This window comes from Mya arenaria, chromosome 6 (genome assembly GCF_026914265.1).
Source record: "Mya arenaria isolate MELC-2E11 chromosome 6, ASM2691426v1".
Classification (NCBI taxonomy): domain Eukaryota; kingdom Metazoa; phylum Mollusca; class Bivalvia; order Myida; family Myidae; genus Mya; species Mya arenaria.
The window spans coordinates 70,142,634-70,162,817 of NC_069127.1; the positions used below are offsets into that span (position 1 = coordinate 70,142,634).

Sequence of the window (20,184 nt, forward strand, 5' to 3'; positions counted from 1 at the left end):
CCTTTGCAGCACATAATTAACAAGGCCCTGTGGCGCAACGGTAGCGCGTCTGACTCCAGATCAGAAGGTTGCGTGTTCAAATCACGTCGGGGTCATTTTTTTCCAAATATTTTTTTCTCCCAAACTTACAGAATATCTAGTATTCTCTACTTCCATTTCGTTTCACTTAAATGAAAATTCTGAAACTGTTCGAACTACCTATACTGGGTGAGTACCTAAATCGGAACACTTTCGGCACTATTTTTGAAATATTTCTAGTTAGACTTGCACCACAACTACAAAATTTTCCATCAGCATACTAGGATTCAAGACCAATTGGTTGATATAAATGGCATTGTTCAAGATACTACCAATCTGCATGAAACGTACTTGATTAACCGCACAGTCAAGGACTGCCATTTTTGTCCTCGGAGTACCTAAATATGGAACAGTTTGAATTCGTTTTTTATTTTTATGTATTATTTTAAAATCATTGCTCTATGTTTTGTTTTAGTAAATTAATAATTTATGTTATTTCTAGCTTGTTTTATTTTGTCATTTTTGTCAGTTATATTTGATGATTTCAGTAAAATACAGGCTGAACCAGTATGCTGTGATTGTGGCAAGCATGAAGTCTTTTGCACGAGTGCCATGTATTGACATTTGAACATGAAAAACTTTAAATGATAGCAGTATTTGAAATTCTTACCGGAGAATCATGTTCTTTGGAAGTTGTATCTAAGGCAAGCGTCTTTATTGATTAAAATCATAATTAAACTGATCTCGATTGGAAAAACAGTTTTATAATGGGTGTTCCATATTTAGGTAAAGTGAAAAACAACGCCAATATAACTGTTCGGACAAGACACAATACTCCTAAGACAAATTAAGACATTTAAATCAAGGCCCTGTGGCGCAACGGTAGCGCGTCTGACTCCAGATCAGAAGGTTGCGTGTTCAAATCATGTCGGTGTCATTTTTTTCCAAATATATTTTCTCCCAAACTTACAGAATATCTAGTATTCTCTACTTCCATTTCGTTTCACTTAAATAAAAACTTCTAAAACTGTTCGAACTACCTATAAAGTGAAATACAACGCCAATATAACTGTTCGGACAAGACACAATACTCCTAAGACAAATTAAGACATTTACATCAAGGCCCTGTGGCGCAACGGTAGCGCGTCTGACTCCAGATCAGAAGGTTGCGTGTTCAAATCACGTCGGGGTCATTTTTTCCAAATATTTTTTTTTCCCCAAACTTACAGAATATCTAGTATTCTCTACTTCCATTTCGATTCACTTTAATAAAAACTTCTAAAACTGTTCGAACTACCTATAAAGTGAAAAACAACGCCAATATAACTGTTCGGACAAGACACAATACTCCTAAGACAAATTAAAACATTTACATCAAGGCCCTGTGGCGCAACGGTAGCGCGTCTGCCTCCAGATCAGAAGGTTGCGTGTTCAAAACACGTCGGGGTCAATTTTTTCCAAATATTTTTTTCCCAAACTTACAGAATATCTAGTATTCTCTACTTCCATTTCGTCGTTTCACTTAAATAAAAACTTCTAAAACTGTTCTAACTACCTATAAAGTGAAATACAACGCCAATATAACTGTTCGGACAAGACACAATACTCCTAAGACAAATTAAGACATTTACATCAAGGCCCTGTGGCGCAACGGTAGCGCGTCTGACTCCAGATCAGAAGGTTGCGTGTTCAAATCACGTCGGGGTCACTTTTTATTACAAATATAATTGTTCTTCTCTCAAACGTATAGAATATTTTGAATACTTCACATTCATTGGGTTTCACTTCAAATAAAAACTTCTAAAACTGTTCGAACTACATATAAAGTAAAAAAAAACAACAACCACAATATAACTGTTCGGACAAGACACAATATAATCAAGAGAAATTTACCTTTTTCATCAAGGCCCTGTGGCGCAACGGTAGCGCGTCTGACTCCAGATCAGAAGGTTGCGTGTTCAAATCACGTCGGGGTCACTTTTTATTACAAATGTAATTGTTCTTCTCTTTTCAAACTTACAGAGTAATACTATTTTCTACGTTTGAGTCAAACGAATTAAAAGAAAATTAGTTTCCCTTGTTTATAATGGAATAACCACAAATGGCATTTTATAAGCACAAGTGATTCACCGACTAGTGGTACAAGACAAATCCTGTAAATCTGGGCAGAGGTTTCTGAGTTATACCCAGAATGAGGGTTTTATCTCAGTTTCTCCTCGGCCAGTCGACCACGTCTGAAAGCTCCATTTTTGTCAAGCATGTTGTTACCTAGAAATAATTTGCTTATGTTGCAAGTTCATGCTGTATGTGTTAATCGGTTCCCCAAGTGCTTTTCTGCGACTTCCAAAATAATAACATTGAAATAGTATTGATTCGGTTATTTTCTATAGGAGGTTATAGAACAGTATTCAGGGAATTTCTTTTCTCCACTTTCATTTCGTTTCACTTCAAATTAAAACTTCTAAAGCTGCTTTAACTTCCCATAAAGTGAAGAACAGCGAACATATATCTGTTCGGACAAGACATAATACAAAAAATAAAACTTTTGCACGGCGTAGGTCAGCAAGGCCCAGTGGCGCAGTGGTAGCGCGTCTGACTCCAGATCAGAAGGTTGTATGTTCAAATCACGTCGGGGTCACACTATTAATATCAAAACAGATTTACTGAAAAGTTTAGGATGTTCTTTTTTCCACATTCATTTACGTTTCACTCATACAACGTGACATGCTTAAACAGATAGAACGAACCTTAAGGTTAACAAATATAAAAAAAAACCCTCCTAAACGGCTATAACTGTTTCAACCAGGCAATATTATTGTATACAACTTTAGCTTATTTTTGTCCATGTGATGCAACGGTAGCGCGTCTGACCCCAGATCAGAAGGTTGCGTGTTTAAATTACGACGGAGTCACCCTTTCAACGTTTCTTGTACAACAGTATGTTTCGTCTGCTTTTAATTTAAAAATTCTTCAACGTTTTAAACTAGAACAGCAAAACGCCAAAATGTGTTCAACCCGTCACTGGATAATATACACTGGCATTGTACTATAATCTTGAAAGTTATTTGTTAAAGGTCTAACAGTGATGTCCACACTAAGCCCAGAAGAGGTAGTTCCCGAATTGGAAGTTATTTGTTAAAGGTCTAACAGTGATGTCCACACTAAGCCCAGAAGAGGTAGTTTCCGAATTGGAAGTTAAAGGTCTAACAGTGATGTCCACACTAAGCCCAGAAGAGGTAGTTCCCGAATTGGAAGTTAAAGGTCTAACAGTGATGTCCACACTAAGCCCAGAAGAGGTAGTTTGCGAATTGGAAGTTAAAGGTCTCACAGTGATGTCCACACTAAGCCCAGAAGAGGTAGTTCCCGAATTGGAAGTTAAAGGTCTAACAGTGATGTCCACACTAAGCCCAGAAGAGGTAGTTCCCGAATTGGAAGTTATTTGTTAAAGGTCTAACAGTGATGTCCACACTAAGCCCAGAAGAGGTAGTTCCCGAATTGGAAGTTATTTGTTAAAGGTCTAACAGTGATGTCCACACTAAGCCCAGAAGAGGTAGTTCCCGAATTGGAAGTTATTTGTTAAAGGTCTAACAGTGATGTCCACACTAAGCCCAGAAGAGGTAGTTCCCGAATTGGAAGTTATTTGTTAAAGGTCTAACAGTGATGTCCCCACTAAGCCCAGAAGAGGTAGTTCCCGAATTGGAAGTTAAAGGTCTAACAGTGATGTCCACACTAAGCCCAGAAGAGGTAGTTCCCGAATTGGAAGTTATTTGTTAAAGGTCTAACAGTGATGTCCACACTAAGCCCAGAAGAGGTAGTTCCCGAATTGGAAGTTAAAGGTCTAACAGTGATGTCCCCACTAAGCCCAGAAGAGGTAGTTCCCGAATTGGAAGTTATTTATAAAGGTCTAACAGTGATGTCCACACTAAGCCCAGAAGAGGGAGTTCCCGAATTGGAAGTTATTTGTAAAGGTCTAACAGTGATGTCCACACTAAGCCCAGAAGAGGTAGTTCCCGAATTGGAAGTTAAAGGTCTAACAGTGATGTCCACACTAAGCCCAGAAGAGTTAGTTCCCGAATTGGAAGTTATTTGTTAAAGGTCTAACAGTGATGTCCACACTAAGCCCAGAAGAGGGAGTTCCCGAATTGGAAGTTATTTGTTAAAGGTCTAACAGTGATGTCCACACTAAGCCCAGAAGAGGGAGTTCCCGAATTGGAAGTTAAAGGGGCCTGATATTGGGGCCGCTCCAAAGACGTTTTATTTTAACATGGTACACTCTGGTGGATTGTGTCGACCTAATTGACATTAAAAGTTCACTATCTGACCAGTCAAACCAGCTTAACCTTTAGTTTATACCTTTCTGTTTTGTCTTGATGGTGACGAGAGCTGACAGCTTATAGAATCAAGCTCGAATCCGTTTCCTGAGCAGAAACCAGTAGTGAAGTCAATTTTGAACGGCTATGAGAAAGTACCTCCGAAATGGATCGACCCCCCCCCCCCCAAAAAAAAGGGATGGAAGTCGACCACATTTACCACTGAACCAACCCTCAACCTTTCTTGCGATTCATTCTTGCAACTTCTTTTTTTCAGACCCAAACGCACACCAGAATAATTCAGTTTGTCCAACCGCGTCGGGTTCTTGCCGTCCCTTGGTGGACTGGAAGTCCGCAGTGCCGAGTGAATGCGATGGTTTTGTTTTCGCACCGAAAATAGCGGGGAATGGGCCTTACCTAGTATGTCCCCGAGGTGCTAAAGCATTTGGCGGTGATTTTACCAGCAGTTTGTCCTCGTAGGGCGGGGATTTTACCTGCGATTGGCTGGATCGAAAGTCAAAAGTCCCCGCCATCCCCGGACCTGGGGTGTGTGTGTGTGGGGGGGGGGGCGGCGGCTAGATTGACTTGGGCATAATCATTAATAATTTCAATTTTCGCGAGTGTTTAAATGTCCTCCTACTGCCACTCATCTGATACACACTGTGTCATCCAATGACGTTTTATTTTAAGTCAGTTAGATAATCTGAAAAAAAATCTGAATGATTTAGAAGGGCTTGTTAGCTACGCTCACTCAACCACCAATTTATCATTAAGATCATGTCATATAACTATTACTTACAGTTAAATAAACAATAACCGACTTTTATCATCAAGGCCCTGTGGCGCAACGGTAGCGCGTCTGACTCCAGATCAGAAGGTTGCGTGTTCAAATCACGTCGGGGTCACTTTTTGTTTGGAATATTTTTTCTCTCCAACTTACAGAATATTCGCTTACGTTCCAATCAAATAAAGCAGCTACATTCTCGTTCACCAGAGTAATGATGCTATGCGTACCATTTATCATTTTCAAACCTATGATGAATGAGAATGAGCAACGAGAACTACCTGAAAAATATGTCGGGGTCATTTTATTTTCATTCCTTTAAATATTGTTCTGTTACAACATTCGTTTCGTTTGTGTTTAATTTCAAAAATGCTTATACGCAAAAAAATGTTAATCCCGTTACTGGATAAAATAAACTGGCATTGTACTTTGAGCATAAAAGGTATTGGTTGAAATCCTAACTTGACAGTGATATCACGCAACATGCCAGGCAGAGGCCGTTTCTGGATTGGAAGTAAATGGGGCGTGATATTTCATGACCTGACTCTAAAGGCATTTTGACTAGTTTTAGTATAGAATAATGCATTCTAGCGTAATTTGCCCATATTTCTCTACTGTATTGACAAGTTCGCCATCTGACCAATGTTATCCGCTTAACCTTTAGTTTATACTATTTGTTTTGGGGTTATCTTGGTAAGTTGACGAAAGCTGACAGCTTATAGAAACACAATGGAGCAGAAACCAGTACTCAGGTCCATTTTGAAAGCTATGAGAAAGTACCCCTGGTAGGGATCCTAGCCACAAAATATAGGGTGAAAGGCGGACACCACTCTTAACCTTTCTTGCTTTCCATTCTTGCAACTTTTTTTATTCATCTTTCAGCAAGGAAATCAGCCTACATGTACGACTTCTATCCAACATTCATCGTTCTCTGGAACCTGCTCACACCAGAAGAATTCATGCATAGTGTCCAACCGCGTCGTGTTTTAGTCGTCCCTTGGTAGAATGGAAATCATTTAAATCCAATTATATAGATTAACTCACGGACATACTCGTACACCGTACTGTCGTTATCAACAGAAGTAGTCAGCCAGGTGCAAGTCGGCCCTTGGTAGACTGGAAGTCATATACAACGATTTAGATAGATAAGCGCACGGACATAAGACAGTAACGCTGTTATCTACATATATCTATGTGCAGTCTACAAAAATAAAAATAATTTAATGTCATCTAACTATTACTTACAGTTAAATAAGCAATTACCAAACGCTTATCATCAAGGCCCTGTGGCGCAACGGTAGCGCGTCTGACTCCAGATCAGAAGGTTGCGTGTTCAAATCACGTCGGGGTCAAATTTTATATGACATACATAATTGTATTTTTCTTAAACTTTTACAGTGTTGTTTTTCGTCTGACTCCAGATCAGAAGGTTGCGTGTTCAAATCACGTCGGGGTCACTTTTTTATTCAAATATTTTATTTCTCTCAAACTTTAAGAATATTTCTTTTTCTCCACATTTCATTTCGTTTTATTTCAAATTAAAACTGCTAAAGCTACTGGAACTACTTATGAAGTGAAAGAAACAGCTAAAACATGACCGTTCTACAAACCATAATAAATAATTACAACTTGTGCTTATGAGATATCAAGGCCCTGTGGCGCTACCCTATAACCAAAACAGCTCATACTGTTCGGACCAGCTGGGCAAAATAAATAAAATAAAACCGTAGCTTATGTCTATTATCAAGGCCCTGTGGCGCAACGGTAGCGCGTCTGACTCCAGATCAGAAGGTTGCGTGTTCAAATCACGTCGGGGTCATTTTTTTCCAAATATATTTTTTCTCTCAAGCTTACAGAATATCTAGTATTCTCTACTTTCATTTTGTTTTACTTCAAATATAAACTTCTAAAACGGTTCGAACTACCTATAAAGTAAAAAAAAACAACGACAATACAACTGTTCGGACAAGACACAATACAATTAAGACAAATTTAGACACTTCTTGTCAAGGCCCTGTGGCGCAACGGTAGCGCGTCTGACTCCAGATCAGAAGGTTGCGTGTTCAAATCACGTCGGGGTCATTTTTTTTCAAATATATTTTTCTCTCAAGCTTACAGAATATCTAGTATTCTCTACTTCCATTTCGTTTCACTTAAATAAAAACTTCTAAAACTGTTCGAACTACCTATAAAGTGAAAAACAACGCCAATAAAACTGTTCGGTCAAGACACAATACTCCTAAGACAAATTAAGACAATTAATCAAGGCCCTGTGGCGCAACGGTAGCGCGTCTGACTCCAGATCAGAAGGTTGCGTGTTCAAATCACGTCGGGGTCATTTTTTTTTTCAAATATATTTTTCTCTCAAGCTTACAGAATATTTAGTATTCTCTACTTTCATTTTGTTTTACTTCAAATATAAACTTCTAAAACGGTTCGAACTACCTATAAAGTAAAAAACAACAACGACAATACAACTGTTCGGACAAGACACAATACAATTAAGACAAATTTTAGAGTATCTTGTCAAGGCCCTGTGGCGCAACGGTAGCGCGTCTGACTCCAGATCAGAAGGTTGCGTGTTCAAATCACGTCGGGGTCACCTATTATTTATTTTTGTTTTTTAAATTAAAAGTTGAATATGTTTATACAGCTTTGACTTTTTTCATTTGACCTTTATTTACAAGGAACTACGAGGTTTATTCAAGAAGTTCCTGGACATTTTTGATATATTTTAATAAATGAAATTGAAAGAAGACACTAGTTCAAAAATAGTTGTCATAGCGTCCGCACTTCATTTGCAATATTTCGTGTTGATATGTTGACTATCCATATATCTATTAATTTATCAATAATATGGGGGGGGGGCGGCGGGGGCGGGGGCAAATTAAGTGGCGCACTCCAAAAATGACATCAATAGATATATCCCGGCTTTTGATGACGCGAATGCATCTGATCAATCTTTAAATCAGTTTTATTGTTATCTATTTCTATGTTATTTTTTTTCGAAGAAAAAACGATGGTTTAATAGGAACGTCCACATCGTTATTACATAAACATTACCTCACTGAAAAAGCAGTGTATCGAACACCGGTATACACTTCAAGTAGAAATTGTCTATATATTTTTTGAATTCTATATGGCATGTATTATTTTGGCATAATACTTGTATATTGAAGCTCTTTTATAACATAATCATATAATAATTATATGCCAAAATAAGATATCGTTAGGAAATTCAGGTGCACAACTGGATTTTAAACGTGTTTCGACGTCATTAGTTTCATAGAATAGACCAATATTTCATCATTTTCCTTAAAAAGACACACATGTTTAAAATTTATACATACACATGTATAACAAACATTAATTTTGAGTGATAAACCTTCTTCTTACTAAATTATGCGTTTATGGAAAATATAATTATTGTTAATAAGATTGTAACTGTGTATCTAATGGCTGAAAACGCACAAATATTAAATGATTGGTGAGTCCTTAAAGATTCACAGTGATCAACTATAATCTCATTAATAGGTAGAAAAACCGTGTTGTCTCATGCCTTGAATTATTGTCTATCATACAAAATATCAGTGCAATATTGCCCACGAGCACGTCGGCGTTTTTTCTTTTAAACATTTTATATAAATACGTCATCACATTTAGAATTTATTAAAGAAGTCAACGAAGGCCTGGAACTTTTTCTTAAAAATATTTGAATGCATCTTCAGGAAATAGTGATGATTAAATTTGTTCTCGTGTTTACAGTTTTCGGGACCTAAGTCCTCATTTCTAATACGTATTCCCAGGAATCGTGTGGCCCACATGTTCAGTGTGATAATCTATAAAACCTATCATATGCCACAGTCTTGCAGTGAAAGGAAACATTATTTTGTGACTCCGCCGCAGAGAAAAGAGATCCATTCCACGGGACGTTGTGACCACTCACATACAGTAATTGAAACGCAAACCAAATAGCAAACATATATAGAATCATTTCGGTAGATATAATTATACTAAAAGGGACCAGACACCTAACGTTTTTTTGGAATGAAAAAAAATATGTCAAAATTACAAAAACAACAACAATAGGATATCGTTGTGTATAACGCATTGAATCTTAGTAAGTTACTTACTGATGTACCACATCGCTTTCGACACATTTATCTTTCGCAGTTTTTGTGCATTTTCCCAATTCGAAATCTACTGGGTTTGTCTGCCCAGTAAGATTAAAAAATAGCGTCAGTATATTTATCAAGTGAATTTTTACATGTTAAATATACATAAAACAGAGTTTCTAAAAAGGACAGACTGTTTCGTGAAGCGGAAAGCTACTGCGAAACAACGTAGACACAGAGCCCGAGAGATAAATATCGGTGATGAAATTGATCGGTTAAATTTTTGAAAGAGATCACTGCTAAAAATGACAGCGCGTTGGCTAAAACGTGTTTGACTGGTTAGTGAGTGAAACGATCACACGACGTGCAAGGTATTCAGAAAAACAACAACATTCCGAGCTATTTATAAACGGTGAAACTTGCCCGATAGCGTGTGAGACAACATGACTGTTGCGCATATTCTTTAAATCGATCCTGTAAAATAATTTGTTATAGGCCACATTCTAGCTAGTATTGACAATTCTAGGCTTGTTTTGAGAAAATACTGTATTTGCTGATATAGGGACCATCTGGTGTCTAGTGTCTTAAATAGGTTAAGAATTATATACTCATTTTATCAATTCAAATCATCAACAATTTACATCAGATTTCTGTTAAAATAAAGAAGAAAAAGTCAAACTGCATTAACTTTAGTATTAATGTATGTTCTTCTATTTCCCAAATTTATGAGTAATCAGCAAGCAAAGCCTTTTCTATTGATACCAAACATATATTGGATCACAAGGCATCCAAATTTAACATTTATGCCAATACTGGTTACATGCTTTTAAAGTGACACTCTTATTCAAAATCAATATATACATACACATGTATAACACACATCAATTTTGACTGATAAACCTTTTACTACTTACTAAATAATGCACTTATGGAAAATATTAATTACTGATAACAAGATTGTAACCGTGTATTTAATAGCAGAAAACGCAAAAATATTAAATGATTGTTGAATGTTAAAAGATTTACTGTGGTCCAATATAGTCTCATGAGGTAGAAATACCGTGTTTTATGTGCATTTCTTTCAACTTAAACTCAGTATCCTTCATAAGAACCCTTGTTTTCGACATGTATTCATCCTTTTTCAAATATTAAAACAATTGTATTAATTTAGGTAAATATCATTTGGGAGTAAGAGTGCATCTTTAAAATATATTTACACATTAAGGCAATATATTTCGCAAGTCCCAATCATAGTTCTGCTTATTTCGAAAGCGTTATGATTTTCGATTTATTTTGTCGTAATTCGCATCAGGGACATATGATCCGTTGGCGTTAAATTAGTTGAGTTCCTTAAGTTCAACGACATTCACAGTTGCTTTGGCAACGCGCCCATCTCCCTTCGCTTCGCACGTGTACGGTCCAAAGTCGAAAACGGTCAAGGCACCCGTGCGAGAAGCCAAGGTGACGAACTTAGCCGGTATATGTGCACCTGCCGATTCCATGTTAAAGTCATATTTCCATGTTGTAGACATCACTTTGTTACCATGAACGTCAATCCAGTATGTTTCGTATAACGGAGCCCCTTGCGCGATACACGCTAACGTAAATATACCTCCCCTCTTGACGTAAACGGTATTTTCCATAACGTCTACCTCGACAGGAAACCTCACGATAAGATTGATCTGATGATCCTCGTTACTAACAGAATTCTCTCCACGACACGTGTAGACGTCGGTAGCGTAACGCTTGACGTCAGGCAGAACAAGTTTGCTCCCCGTGATGCCGGTAGGCTGTTTGTCGGCACCCCTAAACCACGTTATGTTCGGTACGGGTTCGCCAGTAAATGCGCACGTAAGTTCCACTGTGCCGCCTTCATCGACGTTCACTTCCGGTGAGCTTGTACCGCCATAGTCGATTTTCGGAGCGACCAAGATCAGAAGCTGTACGTTGGACAGCACCACTTGTTGATCTGACGTGCACGTGTAATTCGCCGCGAATGTGTCCGTGACCGACTTAATCAGAAGATTCCATTCAATTTTGGATGTCTTGACGACCTCAATCTGGTTCGTGTATTTGAGTACACGTACACCGGAAGTGAGGTAAGAGTCTTTTGATGATTTCCAGCGGACCCAGACCGTGTCGGGGTCCAAGCCAGGAGCCAGGCGGCACGGCAGCAACACGTCCTCCCCGCGCCGTCGGTAGAGTTTAACTTGCGGGGGGTTCGCATCGCCGCCAGTAAGTAGCAGACCTGTAAATAGACGTAAATATTGTGTGTTTTACTTACTGTAGAACAAAGGGATCAGGTATTAACAATTTCTTTCCATACAAAATCATCAAAGTTGACTGAACTGTATCCAATCGGATTTCACTTCATATTAAATTTAATTAAAAGGTGATTTGAATGTCCTCGAAATTATATTTGGTGGTAATTTGATACAATGTAAAAATCCAGTCTCCATTTTAATAGTAAAATGATAAATAAACCTTCTCCATAACTGGCTAACCAAATCATTTAGGATATCTTAAAGCTAATTATGGCAATAATTCATTTCAGTTATATTGGAAGTCATAATTTGTCCCCTTTTTAATACTTCTTTTATCGAGTTATCTGGTATATTTTAATGAACAAACAACAACCGGTAACTAATGGATATTTACTTAATCAGAAACTCGTAAATTGTAAGTAAAACAGCGTTACTTGCGGTTTTCGGCACAATGAAGTATTTTCTGCCCTATTGTCAAATATTTAAGCCTTATTTGATTTTTTTAAGACGACTTACCATGCTGCATGAATTTTGTTCACAATTCACACAACATTAAATCGTTGATTTTTAACTTCGTAAAATGTAAAAAAGGTGCTTTAAAATTATTTGAAATGGATGAGTAAGCTATAGAGGATTTAGAGGCCACGCCAAATTGTTAATAGTTAAAGACGGATATCGCAGCCGCTTATTAATTATAAAAGTGTAAAACAATTTGTACTTTTTCTTACCAACAGACATAAATCCAGCCAACAAAAACATCTTCATATTAAGCACTATATTTCTTTGTTTCTAAAACGTCTGATCGTTCTTATGACTTCGTGTTTATATGAAGCCGTTTTCACCCCTGGTGTAGTGGCTTCTTCCGGGATGCTTCATTACTGGCTCCCTTCAAGTGTTTGTTACAGTTTGAATAGATTACTGACTAACACCATATGTTCAGGCAGATTGTTTTAGAACAAAAGGGTTTTTTGTTCTGACCGAACAGTGTAAGGTTAACATGTTTTTCTATATATCGTACCGTCTTCGTTTCAGTTTATACATTATGTTTCATTACATTATTTTTTTATTACGCTCAACACATAATACAGGTGAATAGAGCTAGACATAACATCATATTATTCTATATACCTAATTTATACGTCCAATCGTAGACGCTCTTTTAAACCACGTGACCATACAGTATTATTTCCGTATTGGGACGCACGCGCGTACAAAAATTCCATTTTTTTCCGTATTGTACAAATCACAGGTCCCATGCATAAATATAACATAATTATAATATAAAAAAAACAACAACAAATAATGAGCCAGGTTTTTTGGGTCAGATGTTAAAGCATAATATGTTTTAGCGTTCGTCGCCGGCATCACCTAGATAAGTTTCAGCACTGTCACTACATCTGAAAACATACCACGTTATCCTGGTTCCATGCATCTGATAGCTTTTGGTATGTGTTGTACTATGAGTTTGTCGATGTCGTTCAACGTGTTCGCAACCTGTACTGATTCCAACAGTGTATACACTAGCGTCGTCTCGAGGCCGCCCATGTAGAATTTTTACAGCATAGAAAAACACGTCAGTATATACCATGAATCGCAAATGATAACAATTAAGTTTTGTATTTGCTTCGGACTTTTGAAAGTCAATTAAGGAACTGTTTTGGACACCTAATATTTACGAGCTATTGTCTATGTTTTCTAAGCAGACACCTATCTTAATGCTCCATCGGAAAAAAACAATACCCGATATGACTGTCACCACAACGGCATCATGTCCTATTATCGATAAGAGGTAAAATCGATGACGGACATTTTGTTTCGAAAGCAAATTAACCCCATGGATATTATTTGAAAACAACAACACACTTTTGCCGCCACTGCCGACCCAGCTTAAGTGCCTCTGTATACTACGCGTGTACAAACAGGAGCGGGTCCAGGATTTGACGTTAGAGGGGGCGGAATTTAAGGGTGTAACCTTTTGACTTGCACCACTCCCTCAGAACCGAAATATATTTGGCTTAAAATATTGACAGGGGGTAGGGGTATCCCCCAAGGAAAATATAACACTTTCTAGTCAGAAACTGTGCATTTTGGGCGTATTTTGTTACACTTTGCTTCTATATCGAAATGAAAAGGAAACTCTGACTATGTTAGGGGGCGCGCGACAGGTGCGTCCATCCTGGACCCGCTAGTGACAAGTATACTATATTACACATGCCATGTGCATATACAACCATACAAGTATATTGAATGATTACTACTAAACCAAGACTGGAGAGGCGGAAGGAGATATCAAGAGGTTATACGCGGAAACACCATGAATACATTAACTGCGTTCAGACCACTGTCAGAAAATGATGTTAAGAACCTTGTGTATGCATCAAAATCTGCAACATATAAACTTGATGTCATTCCAACCACACATTTGAAATATTATTTTCACAATTTTCTCCCATTGTTACTAAAAATATAAATCGGTCTTTGACATCTGGTGTGTTCCCTGATGAGTTGAAAGGTGCTGTGGCTAAACCTTTGTTAAAGAAGAAAAGGCTCCCTCTGTAACTATCGGCCTGTCTCACTTATCATTTATCACCAAGATTATTGAAAAAGCTGCAATAAACCAAATCAATGAACATATAGAAGCTAAAAATCTCCTTCCATCTTACCAAAGTGCCTATAGAAAATAACATGGTGTTAAAACAGCAATGGTCAAAATGTATAGTGATCTCTTGGAAACCATCGATAAGAATCAAGTTACAATTCGAGAGGTGAAAGCGAAAAGGTTGTATCTTCTGTTTTATTTAATGACACTTAGAACCTTATCGCATTCACCCCTCGAATTGTAGTCATGGTTGAATTGATTGCGGCATTTGACACCATCGACATTCCGATACTGATTCGAATCCTTCAAAACGAATTTGATATTCAAGGCACTCCCTTGAAATGGATCGAATCTTATCTCATGAACAATGAAAGTCATGGTTGAACAGTCTGAATCCGAAATCGAGTCCCACAGTGGTCTTGTGCTTGACCGGTGATCTTTATCCTGTATATATCGGCTCTTAATAGAGTGGTGCAGAAATATCCAGTCGATCTGTATGGATACGCTGATGACCACAAATTTGCATAAAAATTCAAGCGGGAAAGGCTTAAAACGCGTCAATTGCTTATCAACACCTCAACAGTTGTCTCAAAGAAATAATCGCATGGATGACTACTTACAAATTCAAAATTAATAACTCTAAATAATTATGAATGGAACCAAACGTCAATTAAAAAAGTAAATATTACAAGTGTCAACATTGGTGGTTACAGCGTAAAATGTGTTGGTCATATCAGAGATCTGGGTGTTCACATGACCAATACGCTCAATTTTGACCATCACATCCGAAAACAAAATCCGCTGTCAAATAGCGCATGTGCAGTTACGGAATCTTAAAGCTATACGTAAAGATCTCACAAGAAAATCAACGGAAGCATAATTGCATGGATTGGTTCACTCTCACATTGATTTCTGCAACGGTCTCTTCACCGAAATTTCAGCCTACCAAAACAACAAACTACAACGACTCGTCCAGAACGATACCGCTAGAGTGGTCTTAAATGCTTCCTATGAAGAACTAAGTGCTGAACTGGAGGGAAATGTTTGTACCTATTCGAGGAAGATAAGACTTAGATCACATAGTGACACTCAATTTATCATTCCAAAGCAACGAGCCAAATTAGCTGACAGATCAGCCGTCGTCATTGGTCTCAAATGGTGGAATGATCTACCTAGGTATCTGAAAAACATTGAAGCTGAAGCCACTTTTAGATCAAAATTGATAACCTATCTGTTTAGTCAGTTTTATGGGCAATGATAGTTAAGATGTGGACAATTTTACTTGTAACTGTTTTCCGTAATTGTGAAGCGTAATAAAATAATTTATTATTTTTTGCGCTATATAAATGCTTTGTATTTTTATTTGTATATTGTATATCTTAAACCACAGGATCTGTTGAGTTGGGAGTCTGATATATTTATAAGCTCGCTGTTGGTTAAATAAGATAAGTTTATCATAGGAACCAAAAAAAAAAAAATCAAAAAAAAATCTTTATCGTTAATTATCTTAATCGTTCTTTATCTAACCAATTAAAAATGCAACATATTTTAAAAATATTTAGTTTTCTCTGGAAAAAATACTAGTAGATAAAACAAAAACCATAATCTACAACAGTTGACATGATAACAAACAAAAAAAATGAGTGATAAACCTTTTACTTCCTACTTCATAATGCATTATCCAAACTATCAATTAATGATTACAAGATTGTAACTGGGGTTTGATAACTAAAAACGCACACATATTAAATGACTTGTGGGTCCAAAAATAATTACAGCGATTAACTTTAGTCTCATAAAGTAGAAAAACCGTGTTTTCTGCACCTTTCTGTCAAATTAAACTTGGTATCCTTCCATAAGAATCATTGTTTTCGATATTCATTTCTCCTTTTCGGTAAATTAAAACTATTGTATTAATTGTGGTACTGCTTATTTGGGAGTAAGAGTGCATCTTTTAAATTTGATAATTACATATATTTTTGTTTTAACACAACATATTTTGTAACACAACTTGTTGTTGAAATAATCAACAACAAAAAAAAAACAGCAACAACAAAAACAATGCAGTATACGTTTACTTAAACTGCTATCTCATAGATATACCATTTTTACAACTTCTTATTTTTTGTCTTGGAAAGAGCATTTTTTGCGTAAATATCTGCAAACCAACGATATAAGATTGTTAACAAAAAATCAGATCGTAGATTTTCATATTTCCGTTTGTAAATTAATGTTTTATGGCTTAAACCGTTAATAACGGTTTAGGAAAAATGTATAAAACATCAATTTTTGAACTTACATATAAAAGTCTGCGATCTAATTTTTTGTCAGCAGTCCTATATAATTGGTTTCCATGGATTTTTGCAGAAATTGGCTCGTTCCAAGACAAAAAATAAAAAGTTGTTCAATCTGTGAGAGTGCCGCTTTAAAGTGACACTCTTATTCAAAATTAATACATGCATATGTATAACAATCAGAAGTTTTGTATGATAAACCTTTAACAACTTACTAAATACTGCAATTATGGAAAATAATTTCTGAAAACAAGATTGTAAACATGTCTTTAACAGCAGAAAGCGCAAAAAGGTCTACTATAGGCTCCTTATCATAAGGTAAAAAATACCGTGCTTTATGAGCATTTCTTTCAAATTTAATTCGGTATCCTTTATAAATACCATTGTTTTCGACATTTATTCATCCTTTAAGGGCTGTTAAAACAATATTATCAGTTGTGGTAAATCTTATTTGGGAGTAAAAGTGCATCCTTAATTTTATGTTATTGTTTCCATTTGATCCGTAAAACTATCAAGGCCCTGTGGCGCAACGGTAGCGCGTCTGACTCCAGATCAGAAGGTTGCGTGTTCAAATCACGTCGGGGTCATTTTTTATTTTTCATAATTTTTACTCCAAAGATTAGATTATTTCTTTTTGACATTCCTTTTCGCTTAACTTTAATTTAGCGAGAACTCCAAGGGATATACAAAAATGTTGTGGACATTCATTTTTTTCATTTAATGAATTTTAAACAAAGTTCTTAATTTCCCTAGATATTTGACCGGGAATCTCGTCTACATATGCAATATTTCGTGTTGGTACGATGACCTTTCAATAACATGGCGAAATTCTAAGAAAGCGTAGGTTATAGTCGGATAAGAGGGTGAGAGTAGTCTAGTGGTATAGGTATCCGCCTCTCACCCAAGATGTTGTGGGTTCGATCCCCACCAGGGTTTGTCTCTCATAGCCTCTCAAAAAGGATAATCATTAATAATTTCAATTTTCGCGAGTGTTTAAATGTCCTCCTACTGCCACTCATCTGATACACACTGTGTCATCCAATGACGTTTTATTTTAAGTCAGTTAGATGATCTGAAAAAAAATCTGAATGATTTAGAAGGGCTTGTTAGCTACGCTCACTCAACCACCAATTTATCATTAAGATCATGTCATATAACTATTACTTACAGTTAAATAAACAATAACCCGACTTTTATCATCAAGGCCCTGTGGCGCAACGGTAGCGCGTCTGACTCCAGATCAGAAGGTTGCGTGTTCAAATCACGTCGGGGTCACTTTTTGTTTGGAATATTTTTTCTCTCAAACTTACAGAATATTCACTTACGTTCCAATCAAATAAAGCAGCTACATTCTCGTTCACCAGAGTAATGATGCTATGCGTACCATTTATCATTTTCAAACCTATGATGAATGAGAATGAGCAATGAGAACTACCTGAAAAATATGTCGGGGTCATTTTATTTTCATTCCTTTAAATATTGTTCTGTTACAACATTCCGTTTCGTTTGTGTTTAATTCCAAAAATGCTTATACGCAAAAAAAATGTTAATCCCGTTACTGGATAAAATAAACTGGCATTGTACTTTGAGCGTAAAAGGTATTGGTTGAAATCCTAACTTGACAGTGATATCACGCAACCTGCCAGGCAGAGGCCGTTTCTGGATTGGAAGTAAATGGGGCGTGATATTTCATGACCTGACTCTAAAGGCATTTTGACTAGTTTTAGTATAGAATAATGCATTCTAGCGTAATTTGCCCATATTTTTCTACTGTATTGACAAGTTCGCCATCTGACCAATGTTCTCCGCTTAACCTTTAGTTTATACTATTTGTTTTGGGGTTATCTTGGTAAGGTGACGAAAGCTGACAGCTTATAGAAACACAATGGAGCAGAAACCAGTACTCAAGTCCATTTTGAAAGCTATGAGAAAGTACGCCTGGTAGGGATCCTAGCCACAAAATATAGGGTGAAAGGCGGACACCAATCTTAACCTTTCTTGCTTTACATTCTTGGAACTTTTTTATTCATCTTTCAGCAAGGAAATCAGCCTACATGTACGACTTCTATCCAACATTCATCGTTCTCTGGAACCTGCTCACACCAGAAGAATTCATGCATAGTGTCCAACCGCGTCGTGTTTTAGTCGTCCCTTGGTAGAATGGAAATCATTTAAATCCAATTATATAGATTAACTCACGGACATACTCGTACACCGTACTGTCGTTATCAACAGAAGTAGTCAGCCAGGTGCAAGTCGGCCCTTGGTAGACTGGAAGTCATATACAACGATTTAGATAGATAAGCGCACGGACATAAGACAGTAACGCTGTTATCTACATATATCTATGTGCAGTCTACAAAAATAAAAATAATTTAATGTCATCTAACTATTACTTACAGTTAAATAAGCAACTACCAAACGCTTATCATCAAGGCCCTGTGGCGCAACGGTAGCGCGTCTGACTCCAGATCAGAAGGTTGCGTGTTCAAATCACGTCGGGGTCAAATTTTATATGACATACATAATTGTATTTTTCTTAAACTTTTATAGTGTTGTTTTTCGTCTGACTCTATATCAGAAGGTTGCGTGTTCAAATCACGTCGGGGTCACTTTTTTATTCAAATATTTTATTTCTCTCAAACTTTAAGAATATTTCTTTTTCTCCACATTTCATTTCGTTTTATTTGAAATTAAAACTGCTAAAGCTACTGGAACTACTTATAAAGTGAAAGAAACAGCTAAAACATGACCGTTCTACAAACCATAATAAATGAATACAACTTGTGCTTATGAGATATCAAGGCCCTGTGGCGCTACCCTATAACCAAAACAGCTCATACTGTTCGGACCAGCTGGGCAAAATAAATAAAATAAAACCTTTGCAGCATGTAAATTATCAAGGCCCTGTGGCGCAACGGTAGCGCGTGTGACTCCAGATCAGAAGGTTGCGTGTTCAAATCACGTCAAGGTCATTTTTTTCCAAATATATTTTTCTCTCAAGCTTACAGAATATTTAGTATTCTCTACTTTCATTTTGTTTTACTTCAAATATAAACTTCTAAAACGGTTCGAACTACCTATAAAGTAAAAAAACACGACAATACAACTGTTCGGACAAGACACAATACAATTAAGACAAATTTAGACACTTTTTGTCAAGGCCCTGTGGCGCAACGGTAGCGCGTCTGACTCCAGATCAGAAGGTTGCGTGTTCAAATCACGTCGGGGTCATCTTTTATTTGTTTTTGTTTTTTAAATTAAAAGTTGAATATGTTTATACAGCTTTGACTTTTGTTTTCATTTGACCTTTATTTACAAGGAACTACGAGGTTTATTCAAGAAGTTCCTGGACATTTTTGATATATTTAAATAAATGAAATTGAAAGAAGACAATAGTACAAAAATAGTTGTCATAGCGTCCGCACTTCTTTTGCAATATTTCGTGTTGATATGTTGACTATCCATATATCTATTAATTTATCAATAATATGGGGGTTGGGGGCGGCGGGGGCGGGGGCAAATTAAGTGGCGCACTCAAAAAATGACATCAATAGATATATCCCGGCTTTTGATGACGCGAATGCATCTGATCAATCTTTAAATCAGTATTATTGTTATTTATTTCTATGTTATTTTTTTTTTCGAATAAAAAAACGATGGTTTAATAGGAACGTCCACATCGTTATTACATAAACATTACCTCACTGAAAAAGCAGTGTATCGAACACCGAAATGTCAGTATACACTTCAAGTAGAAATTGTCTATATATTTTTTGAAGTCTATATGGCATGTATTA

The 20,184-nt window shown here is 36.8% G+C and overlaps 1 protein-coding gene and 18 non-coding genes across 19 annotated transcripts; 18 read left to right on the forward strand and 1 right to left on the reverse strand.

Moving 5' to 3' along the window:
- The first annotated feature begins 23 nt into the window (after nt 1-23).
- Nucleotides 24-95, forward strand: Trnaw-cca (transfer RNA tryptophan (anticodon CCA)). The gene has a single exon. It is a non-coding gene; the product is annotated as a tRNA-Trp (tRNA).
- A 788-nt stretch (nt 96-883) lies between these two features.
- On the forward strand, nt 884-955 carry Trnaw-cca (transfer RNA tryptophan (anticodon CCA)). The gene has a single exon. It is a non-coding gene; the product is annotated as a tRNA-Trp (tRNA).
- Nucleotides 956-1,139: 184 nt separating this feature from the next.
- Nucleotides 1,140-1,211, forward strand: Trnaw-cca (transfer RNA tryptophan (anticodon CCA)). Its single transcript has one exon. It is a non-coding gene; the product is annotated as a tRNA-Trp (tRNA).
- A 185-nt stretch (nt 1,212-1,396) lies between these two features.
- Nucleotides 1,397-1,468, forward strand: Trnaw-cca (transfer RNA tryptophan (anticodon CCA)). Its single transcript has one exon. It is a non-coding gene; the product is annotated as a tRNA-Trp (tRNA).
- A 186-nt stretch (nt 1,469-1,654) lies between these two features.
- On the forward strand, nt 1,655-1,726 carry Trnaw-cca (transfer RNA tryptophan (anticodon CCA)). Its single transcript has one exon. It is a non-coding gene; the product is annotated as a tRNA-Trp (tRNA).
- Nucleotides 1,727-1,923: 197 nt separating this feature from the next.
- Nucleotides 1,924-1,995, forward strand: Trnaw-cca (transfer RNA tryptophan (anticodon CCA)). The gene has a single exon. It is a non-coding gene; the product is annotated as a tRNA-Trp (tRNA).
- Nucleotides 1,996-2,584: 589 nt separating this feature from the next.
- On the forward strand, nt 2,585-2,656 carry Trnaw-cca (transfer RNA tryptophan (anticodon CCA)). The gene has a single exon. It is a non-coding gene; the product is annotated as a tRNA-Trp (tRNA).
- A 2,505-nt stretch (nt 2,657-5,161) lies between these two features.
- Nucleotides 5,162-5,233, forward strand: Trnaw-cca (transfer RNA tryptophan (anticodon CCA)). The gene has a single exon. It is a non-coding gene; the product is annotated as a tRNA-Trp (tRNA).
- Nucleotides 5,234-6,392: 1,159 nt separating this feature from the next.
- Trnaw-cca (transfer RNA tryptophan (anticodon CCA)) lies at nt 6,393-6,464 on the forward strand. Its single transcript has one exon. It is a non-coding gene; the product is annotated as a tRNA-Trp (tRNA).
- A 395-nt stretch (nt 6,465-6,859) lies between these two features.
- Trnaw-cca (transfer RNA tryptophan (anticodon CCA)) lies at nt 6,860-6,931 on the forward strand. Its single transcript has one exon. It is a non-coding gene; the product is annotated as a tRNA-Trp (tRNA).
- A 191-nt stretch (nt 6,932-7,122) lies between these two features.
- Nucleotides 7,123-7,194, forward strand: Trnaw-cca (transfer RNA tryptophan (anticodon CCA)). Its single transcript has one exon. It is a non-coding gene; the product is annotated as a tRNA-Trp (tRNA).
- A 184-nt stretch (nt 7,195-7,378) lies between these two features.
- On the forward strand, nt 7,379-7,450 carry Trnaw-cca (transfer RNA tryptophan (anticodon CCA)). The gene has a single exon. It is a non-coding gene; the product is annotated as a tRNA-Trp (tRNA).
- Nucleotides 7,451-7,642: 192 nt separating this feature from the next.
- Nucleotides 7,643-7,714, forward strand: Trnaw-cca (transfer RNA tryptophan (anticodon CCA)). The gene has a single exon. It is a non-coding gene; the product is annotated as a tRNA-Trp (tRNA).
- A 2,106-nt stretch (nt 7,715-9,820) lies between these two features.
- LOC128239368 (protein CEPU-1-like) lies at nt 9,821-12,358 on the reverse strand. Its single transcript, XM_052955989.1, has 2 exons — nt 12,220-12,358; nt 9,821-11,475 (listed from the first exon to the last, which is right to left on the reverse strand). The coding sequence occupies exons 1-2, from the start codon at nt 12,254-12,256 to the stop codon at nt 10,565-10,567; spliced, it is 948 nt and encodes a 315-aa protein (XP_052811949.1). The 5' UTR covers nt 12,257-12,358; the 3' UTR covers nt 9,821-10,564.
- A 4,541-nt stretch (nt 12,359-16,899) lies between these two features.
- Trnaw-cca (transfer RNA tryptophan (anticodon CCA)) lies at nt 16,900-16,971 on the forward strand. The gene has a single exon. It is a non-coding gene; the product is annotated as a tRNA-Trp (tRNA).
- Nucleotides 16,972-17,587: 616 nt separating this feature from the next.
- On the forward strand, nt 17,588-17,659 carry Trnaw-cca (transfer RNA tryptophan (anticodon CCA)). The gene has a single exon. It is a non-coding gene; the product is annotated as a tRNA-Trp (tRNA).
- Nucleotides 17,660-18,819: 1,160 nt separating this feature from the next.
- Nucleotides 18,820-18,891, forward strand: Trnaw-cca (transfer RNA tryptophan (anticodon CCA)). Its single transcript has one exon. It is a non-coding gene; the product is annotated as a tRNA-Trp (tRNA).
- A 396-nt stretch (nt 18,892-19,287) lies between these two features.
- Trnaw-cca (transfer RNA tryptophan (anticodon CCA)) lies at nt 19,288-19,359 on the forward strand. Its single transcript has one exon. It is a non-coding gene; the product is annotated as a tRNA-Trp (tRNA).
- Nucleotides 19,360-19,546: 187 nt separating this feature from the next.
- On the forward strand, nt 19,547-19,618 carry Trnaw-cca (transfer RNA tryptophan (anticodon CCA)). The gene has a single exon. It is a non-coding gene; the product is annotated as a tRNA-Trp (tRNA).
- Nucleotides 19,619-20,184: the final 566 nt, after the last annotated feature.

Coding starts and splice junctions, on each gene's coding strand:
- LOC128239368 (XM_052955989.1), bottom strand. CDS start 12,256: ATGAAGATGTTTTTGTTGGCTGGATTTATGTCTGTTG. Junction 11,476..12,219: donor GGCTGGATTTATGTCTGTTG/GTAAGAAAAAGT, acceptor GTCTATTTACAG/GTCTGCTACTTACTGGCGGC.